This window comes from Hetaerina americana, unplaced genomic scaffold (assembly GCF_022747635.1).
Source record: "Hetaerina americana unplaced genomic scaffold, ioHetAmer1.1.p SCAF_12, whole genome shotgun sequence".
Classification (NCBI taxonomy): Eukaryota; Metazoa; Arthropoda; class Insecta; order Odonata; family Calopterygidae; genus Hetaerina; species Hetaerina americana.
In genome coordinates, this window is record NW_027286292.1 from 17,709,556 (window position 1) to 17,719,400 (window position 9,845).

The 9,845-nt window shown below is 37.2% G+C and overlaps 1 protein-coding gene across 1 annotated transcript; it reads left to right on the forward strand.

Moving 5' to 3' along the window:
* The first annotated feature begins 6,069 nt into the window (after positions 1-6,069).
* On the forward strand, positions 6,070-7,455 carry LOC139685821 (uncharacterized). The gene has a single exon (XM_071582938.1). The coding sequence runs from the start codon at positions 6,070-6,072 to the stop codon at positions 7,453-7,455; it is 1,386 nt and encodes a 461-aa protein (XP_071439039.1).
* Positions 7,456-9,845: the final 2,390 nt, after the last annotated feature.

Below are 9,845 nucleotides of genomic sequence, written 5' to 3' on the forward strand. Positions count from 1 at the left end.
TAATGAAGATAACTTTGTGGGAATGGAATTGGGAAATGGCCAAATTCTGTTTCCCTACTGGAATAATTTTCGTTAAATGAACTAGGACTGCACCGAGTACTCTTAAATATACTGTCAATTTATTTAAATTGTTGGGACCCCCTTCAACCTCAAAAAGTGACGAAAATCTTGCAAGGGTGATGGCTGTCTTGGGCAGGAATCGCAGATTAAGTGCTCGCATGGTTTCTGATGAACTTGGTATCCTTAAATATGATGTGCGTCCACTTTTGACCGAATACATGAACGTGATAATAGTGTTTCCGGAATTGGTTCCGCGAGTCCTCTCGGAGGAACAACAAAACTCTCACGCAGATCTGCCATGAGGGTCTCGACTGTTTGATTGAGGATCCAAATTTTTCAGACAAAGCGCCACCAGACTTCTTTCTCTTCCCCCGGATAAATACCATGTTCAAAGGACGTCACCACGGCTCAGTGAAAGTGTTACAAGAGGTTGTGACGAGAGTGCTTAGCAGCATTATGGGCGCCGCCTTTCAGAAGGCGTACGAGGCGCTGCAAACCCGCGGGCAGCGGTGTGTGGACGCGCGTGGGTACCGCTATTTCGGAGACTTTTAAGTGACTGATTAATTCACGCAATACGCACTCGTGTAATTTTTTAATCTCCTCAGCCCTTCTTCTTTTGGAACAGACCTGGTATATATTAAAGCAAATACTCTTTAACACTTGGGTAATTCGTGTAACACAATATATCTTCCGATTTCTTTTCCCCGTTCCGTCACAGATAAATCATATTTATTGGACAGTTTAAAGAAGCCCCTTACCTATCGCATTGGCTGCCGTGTAAATTTTATGCATGAAGCGGCAAGGTTCTGGGTACCATTTTCTGCTTCAATTGCGACTCATGAAACTAGAGAATGTATTGGTAGTCGGAGATTCCACCATGGCGCTTGTTTCACAGCCTCCGTAAGGGTCAGAAGTTAACTTCTTTTTTTTCGCGCCACCAACAGAACACCTGTTGACTTTATTTGTTAGGCCGATTCCCCGTAGGAGGGATGGCGATCGATAACTCTACACGTGCCTCGTCGCATTTACCGCGTCACAAATTTGTGCCAGAAAAATCACACATCTAGGGGCTGATCGCGAGACTAGATTTCACCGGGTTTGCAATTATTTCCTCCCGTCACTGGCCTGTGCGATGATTCCTTATCTTTAAGATCGATTTGGCCGATAGAAGAGTGCAGGGAAATCCAAGAGGGTGGTACCGAGTACCACCTACGAAGGCGTCACAGTAAGAGAGACATTTATATTTAATTTTCCAAAAGATATATGTAATCACTTTTTTGCCTATTTTCCGTAAAATGTTTAACCAACCCAAAATTACAATAGCCTCAGATCTTTTTTTGCATGATTTAATTACAGTGGAGCTTTTAAAAAGTTTCTAAAAGAATTAATTTCTTAGAGTCATATTCATGCAATTCATATTTTTGCAAATCATCTCATTTCTTTACCTTTCAATTGTTCACCAATATCTCTGGATTATCCTATCATCTTATAAATTACTTTTCTATTATATAAAGACATAAATAAAGAAAATATAAACGATATTCTCATAAAATATTAACCATCTTTCTCTTACAAACTTGGTCTTAGGTTATGCAGGGTTCTTTTTGAGGTATGTGCCAAGAAATATTAAATGAAAATTAGCAAAAAAAAATCTCTCATACTGCCAAATGTTTCATCCTGGAAGGGGCAACTAAATTTGTATCCCTTGCTCAAGTGAGCAATGGCTTTCATCTATTTGTTATTTCGACGAAATTTTTCCAGTACATTATATCAGTGTATGAAAAATCACAGTACAATTGTATGCTACTTTGCATTAAAACGTTGCATTTTAGCCCGCAGATTTATTGTTTTAGCTCTATAAAAGCTATATAAATTATTCATATTCCGTATGAATATTTCAATTTAAAGGGCGACACTTGTGGTCGTTGCAAACTTTCTTCTTCGCAAAATAAGAAAAATTATATAATGGCCGAATATTGAAAATGATATACTTCTTCACATTATAATCATTGTAAATAAACAGCTCATGTGTGAAAAACCTCCGTGTTTGTTACGTATTTCCCCATTTGAGCTAGGATTTGAGTTTACCTTTGCCTTCCAATATGTTTCATGCTCATTTTAAATTAATTAATGGCTGGGTACTCTTATAATTTCTTAAGATTTTCTAAATTCCATTTATTTATTCTTTTTATGGTTGAAGAAAGTAAAATTTGTTTACTTTCTTTAGTCCTAATGTCGTATTCCCTTATTATATGTCATACTCACAGCTGCAAAGCCTGAGTGTGTAACTGGAGGGGGCGGGGCCTTGGAGAGGGGGTATGAGACTTAGACTGGAGGGGAGGGGATTCAAGGATTGGCACTTAGTTTCCAGTGTTACACATAGGGTCGCGGCGATAGATCCGCCGTCTGTTGGCGAGAGCCTTGCTAAGGTTGCTTGTCAGGATTGGTTCTCAGAGGGGCGGTGTCCGTAGTTGGAGCATTTGTCGGCCTTATTCCGAGCCACCTATGAGCGGAGGTCAGAACTAAGAGATGCCCACAGACCTCCCCCCCCCAAAAGCGGAGATGGGGGGGTAGCGTCTTCCCGGGAAAGGATGCAATTTCGTTTCAAACTGAATCTTCCTAGCTTCGAATGAAGTTGAGTTTTCTATTATCTTTCTATGTTGAATATTCCGTAAATCAGCAATGGCACGTAGAAGATGTTGGGTGTGCCGCTGTAACACAAGAGGAGGAAAAGAGTTCAACTTTCCGGGGATAATTAAGAAGTAAGTAAGTGTCGTAATAAGATTCATGCCTAACGAAGTCACGCGCACATATTGCTAGTCAATCATGAAATCACTTTTACCTTTAATAATTATTAAAAGTTATTTCATGTGTATACTAACAAATGAAACTCATGCGGAATTCGATTCATGAAGAATTTCCTCGGTGAAATGGTGGTTCTACAAGCAGTATGTTCGGAAATTGTTACAATTCGTATACAACTCCTTTGAAATGTGTGTATTTTGTGCTACATGTTCGCTCACTTAGTGATACTGATTAGTACGTCGTAGGAAGTGTCTACACTTCTCTAAATTCTAGTTGTTTTACATGAGGATGACTCAGCGGGCCAATTGTTGTAACGACGTTGTTATTTTCTCGGAATGTAAGCCTTACATTAACATTTGGAAATCGGTGACGCAATTGAATAAATGTAATATTTATAACTTTATTTTATTTATAATAACCTTCCTGTGCACACGTATATATTAATTCTCATTTCTTGTCCATTTTTCAATTGACCGCTTTTAAGTGAACTACGCCAATTTACGAGCATATAAACCGACATATTGAGACCAAAATATAGCGAGCGGTTAATAGGGAAAATGATTTGTTGCGGGCGCGATTCATAATTTTCAGTACCCGCCACAAAGTGATAGCTGTTTCGGAGTATTGCTTCTTCATCATGAGTTAACCATGCCATTTAAATAAGGGTTGAAAAAGTTAATCACTTCACATTGCAACCTTTTTTTACAATATCATGGTTCAAAATTGATTTTTTAAATTACCTGCTTCTGTTGCCGTAATTATATGATTGGTAGTATTAATTTTGTGTAATGCATTTTTTACCGTAATCATGTTTCACTTGTGTTAGCTCTTCGACCTCACAGATGCTCATTAGTCACCAAAAATCATTTCAGAAAATGTGTATAAATGTAGCAGCTTAAGTTTTTAGTAATCATGTTGCCATAGGAGCACCTGCATTAGTTGGAATAGGTGAGACATGAGAATTTTTTCCTTTTGTAATAGAAAGTTTTTATTGGCGCTCTATACAATGTTATTTTTGTTTTTGTTGGTGTTTTGGGCATATGGATAAGCCTGCTACAGCATAATTTCTGATGGAAAAGGATTGTACTTTTGACGGCTAGATAGCCAATACAAGAAACAATTGAGTTGGTCGTCAGGAATGTGAAGCATCATATGGATGGCTGGCATTCAGCCCTTACTATAACCAGGTCATGTAAGTTCCTGGGAAAGAAATGCAACCCACCCTCCTTTGAAGGATGGATGTCTAGCAACCATAGCAGTGGTAATTTTGCCGTGAGATGAACTGAAAACTAGGGAATTCTGGTCCCTGAAAACACAATACCTTAAACAAGATGCGATAAAAGATTTTTTCAATATTATTTGGTAAAACTGGGAATAATCAAAGCCCCAATGCACACCAATTCCAAACAGCCTTGGAAATGGTATTAAGAATGTGTATGTCAACCAGAGCAAAAGAAATACCATGGATGATGGCTGTGATCTTTTCACTGACTCATCCTCTCTTTTACAAGAGCATAATTATTTCTGTGCATTAGTAGCAGCTGGGTACAAAGAAAAGTTGATCTTTAAGCAAAAACGAAATATGTTCAGATGCGTATGTGGGTGTTCATGAGGTGCAGACAGTTCACAAGGTTCATCCTTGTTACCAATGTAGAGCTACCCTAAGGGCAAAGCATAATTTATTACAGGATATATTTTTATATTTTCTTTTAGATGATGACAAAAAAATCTCGATCCTTCCTTCTGAAGAGCTTCTTTCTGCTATTGGCCAAGGCATCACTGAAGCTAGGCGTGCATTAATAAAATTAGGTCCGGGGAAAATTTTGTCCTTTTGACAACCCTTATGTTGTCCGAAGCAGTTGATTTTCAATTTTTCAGGTGTCACTCAAGGACTGGATTCTGAGAATTTGTTCTTTTAAATGATCACTGAAATAGCATGAAGAATATTATTGTATATTTTTGCAGTTTTTATATTTTTTATCTAGCGATGCTTCTTTCACATTTTTCAGGCAATGTACTGGCACTACATAATAGTTGTTTTTATTGCCTCCAGAAAATTTTCTTTTCCACATGGTTATTTCCCAAGGTAATAAGGAAAATTCAGCCAATTTGATAATCTCTTAGGTGGAAGTGGAATATTCTATCATAATATTTTTTTTTACTTTTTTATGATGATGTCATCTTACATTACTTCCATAGTGAATGCAGCAGTCATTGCCATTCGTGGAAAATTTATTAAATAGAAAGCTTATTTTGGAATTCTTAATTGATCAGATTGATACCTTTATAATATAATTGTTTTTCTTCACTGCAGGCCGGCTACTATAAAATAAGATAGCCAGTTCGGAAGATTTTCGTACTACATATCGAAAGTTGACATTTCTTCTGTAAAGATTTGTTACAAACATATGCATTTAAATGTGAGGTCCTTTTTTTAATTAAAAATTACGCGGTTTTTGAATCGCAGTTGTATCGGTTTTTCAGTTCAAATTCTGTATTTAGGCCAATGCAGATTTTTTTCTATCCTGCAAACATCAATCAAATAATTTCTTAATTTCGGGGCTTCGTATTGGTAAGAAAATTTAATAAATAATTGAAAAATGAATAATATATCAAATACGGTATAACATGTGAAAAATATAGACTACGTAATGAGAGCAATGACGCAGCAATTCGACGCCAGCACCATCTATCAACCGAAAAGCACACTACGTCGTAGTTTCAATGCAAAACAACTCCCTCTTCGAGCGGGGGCTATAAAGAAGGAACGCAGAGTTAAAAGTCTTAAGACGCGATTTTGGTTTTCCTTGGATCTCAGTCTTCCTTCTGCTACCAACCGAATCACACTGCAAAATGAATCGGCGGATAGTACTCCGTCAAAACTCTTCGCTCTCGTTTTTAGGAAGGTGGGAGGGTAAAATTGAAGGTAATGGAACCATTACCTTGTACCCGCAGTTTCCTTCGTTTGAGTTAACCATCGACGAGGCCTGCGACATATATCCGCTAGAAGAAAATGCAAGCACGTCCCAAGGACCGTCCTCCATTGGGTTTGATTCATCCGCGACTTCTAATTTGATATCAAATTCAGAGACGGTTTCGAGTGCCCCCCTAGAAGGGAGTTCAACTGCTTTTTCTGGGACAGAATCCCTTGTGACTTCTATCGCGACCGAGTCATCTCCTGCTCCGGAGACTTCGCAGCGGAACATGGAAGTCACCACAGAAGAAATGGGAACGTGGACCCAATACTCAGAGTTACAGCCGTGGGAGACCTGTTTGAATGAGGCCGGCGAGTTACTATCCCTGCATGAAGTAATCGTAGGATCACCCCAAGATCCGTCCTCCGGGGGGTTCGATTCATCCACGACTCCTAATTTGACATCATATTCAGAGACGCCGGCGAGTGCCCTCCTAGAAGGGAGTTCAACTGCTTTTCCTGGGACAGAATCCCTTGTGACTTCTATCGCGACCGAGTCATCTCCTGCTCCGGAGACTTCGCAGCGGAACATGGAAGTCACCACAGAAGAAATGGGAACGTGGACCCAATACTCAGAGTTACAGCCGTGGGAGACCTGTTTGAATGAGGCCGGCGAGTTACTATCCCTGCATGAAGTAATCGTAGGATCACCCCAAGATCCGTCCTCCGGGGGGTTCGATTCATCCACAACTCCTAATTTGACATCATATTCAGAGACGCCGGCGAGTGCCCTCCTAGAAGGGAGTTCAACTGCTTTTCCTGGGACAGAATCCCTTGTGACTTCTATCGCGACCGAGTCATCTCCTGCTCCGGAGACTGCGCAGCTGAACATGGAAGTAACCACAGAAGAAAAGGGAACGTGGACCCAATACTCAGAGTTACAGCCGTGGGAGACCTGTTTGAATGAGGCCGGCGAGTTACTATCCCTGCATGAAGAAGTCGTAGGATCACCCCAAGATTCGTTCTCCGGGGGCTTCGATTCATCCACGACTCCTAATTTGCCATCAAATTCAGAGACGCCGGCGAGTGCCCTCCTAGAAGGGAGTTCAACTGCTTTTCCTGGGACAGAATCCCTTGTGACTTCTATCGCGACCGAGTCATCTCCTGCTCCGGAGACTGCGCAGCTGAACACGGAAGTAACCACAGAAGAAAAGGGAACGTGGACCCAATACTCAGAGTTACAGCCGTGGGAGACCTGTTTGAATGAGGCCGGCGAGTTACTATCCCTGCATGAAGAAGTCGTAGGATCACCCCAAGATTCGTTCTCCGGGGGCTTCGATTCATCCACGACTCCTAATTTGACATCATATTCAGAGACGCCGGCGAGTGCCCTCCTAGAAGGTAGTTCAACTGCTTTTCCTGGGACAGAATCCCAGGTGGAATCCACCAAGGCTGAGCCATCTTCAGCTCAGGAGCCTCCACAGCAGGACAAGGAAATCGCCGCCGTTTCACCACCCTTGCCGAATTTCGTGGATCAGGCGCAGGCAATTAATCGGCCGTACACATTTCGAGCTAACCAGGGCACCAGCCGCGGCAGAGGTCAAAAGAGATCTCAGACTACGGGCACTCTACGAGAGACGAGAAGCTCCAAAAGAATTCTGCGAAAAAGGAAATGAGGGGTAATAAAAATAATTTATTTAAATTGTTTGTGAAACGATTCATAAAAATTCCTGTTATTAATTAGCATTTTTTTTATTTTCAGGAAATTTGATCTGCAAGAGGAAATTATGTTGTGTGTGTGAATTTGACATAACATTGAGAAGCAAATTGCTCAGATAAGTGGCCAAAATTGTCAGCAAGAAGATATTATGTGCATTCATTGACAACGAAATGAAATTTGCAGAAAATTCAGAATCAAATCAATCAGATAAATCAATGCACAAATTGATATTTCAATTTCAGTTTATGCACTTTATTATTGAAACTTCATTGCCGCCAGTTTCAATTGTAATAGAAACTTTATATACATTTCCTAGGTTTTGCAAGTTTTGTGGATCCTTTTTTCCCCATTAATAATATATTAGAAACAATGTGAATAGCTATGTTGCATCAATTGTACTAAGCACTTCATTTCGTTTAAATGCTACAGAGGTGAAATAATTTTGATGAACTACATGCTTCGTAACCAAGTGTTCGAAATTCCTCCGTAAATTTTTTCATAGCCTAAAATATCAGTTTGATTAAAAAACTGATATAATTGAGGGTATTTTTAGCAAAATTATGAAATGTTTTCTTATCTAAGGATACTCAAACTTTTCGGAATGATGTTTATATTTTGAGTGACACTGTTTCAGGCGAACTTGATCTTCACGCTTTAAATATGAATGAAAATGTTATTTTGGTTTTGAATATGTTTCACCTCCTATTTTTCCGGTGCATGCTCTCTTTGTTTTTTAATTAAATTACCTACATATGCCTTGAAAACTACTCTTTAAAGATTTGTTTTGTAACGCGGAATTTTAATACCTGCGACCAGTGTTGTAAGCAATTATTTCACAGAATATGTCGATCTAGTACCTTAAAATTTCCTTTTTGTAAATTCGAACTCTGCATCAATAGTAATTATTTTCCTAACTTATTGTGCAATTAAATGCTTCGATAAGCTTTTTAGCAGTTGTTCCTGTCAAGCTAAGAAATTTCAATCTTTTATCTGAGTAGATTTCCTTTTCAACAGATAGTATTGTAAGGTTTTATTTCGTTTGTTACATATTTCATCAGAAATTAGTAAAGCTAATGTTTTTCAAATATCTATAATGCAGTTGTTCATTCAAAGTTATGTTAAAATCTATAAGTAATATAATATGCAAGAATGTTTTTATTAGATTCATAATTTTTATATATTCTAATCATTTTAATGAGTTGAAATTCAACGGTTATTTACTTCAGGTATAAAAATAGATCTTACCCAATATTGCATATTAAACAGTGTAGTTTTAATGAAGTTATTCAATTAAAGTATCGCTTAAGGAAAAAATTATATAGAGGTTAGTTTTTTTAAAAATGCTGCAAAATTATTTTCCAAGGTTGTAATGCTGTTCTTTTAGACTTCACGACAAGGGACCATGTATTTCTTTATCCTAATTCGTAGACATGAATGTTATTGTAGCTGGGAAATATTTGGTGAAAATTTAATGTTTTAATATTGTTATTGGAAGATAAATTTCTAGTTTCTAAAATTAAGATTTTTTAGACTTCATGGCAAGTGACCATGTATTTCCTCTTTTAATTTCATAGACCGGAATGTTATTTTAGTTTGCAACTAGATAATATTGTTAGTTTTTATTTCGTGTGATATAAATTTCACCAAATTTATATCAATTTAATGTTCTTTAATGGTATTAAAATGCAGTTGTTAATGTGAAATTATGTTAATATCAATATATATGTAATCTAATTAATAAGAATTTTGTATTGAGATTCATAATTCGTGTTGAGAGTTTTCAGCTTTAATAGCTGGTTTTATTTCTGGTATAGCAATATATTTTACCCGTAATTGAATATTAAATGGTAAAATTTTCAATTAAAGTATTTTTTAATGAAAAAATCAGATAAAGGTTAATTTATTTAAAACCGTTTCAAAATTATTTTCCTAAGTTTAAATGCTGTTGATATGAATGTTATTGTAGTTGGGAAATATTTTGTGAAAATTTTATTTTTTAATATTGTTATTGAAAGATAAATGTCTTGTTTATAAAATTAAGATACTTTCTTTTAAGACTTGACCATGTATTTCCTCTTTTAATTCAATGAAAATATTTTCTGTAAATTTTAATTTGAAAGAGTATGATTAGAAAATATTTTCAAGAAAATTTTTAAAATGTGCTGCTTATATCATTCTAGGTTGCAAAAATATTGAAAGATAATATGTATAATATCACATTGGAAAGCATGTAACACTTCTATTCAAATAAAATTTTTTTTAATGTGAAAATTTTATTTTATTTACTTCTACTGCACACATCCGCAGTCGTTTTTAATTGTTATCTTTAATGTCCTTCAAAATTAC

Coding starts and splice junctions, on each gene's coding strand:
- LOC139685821 (XM_071582938.1), top strand. CDS start 6,070: ATGGAAGTCACCACAGAAGAAATGGGAACGTGGACCCAATACTCAGAG.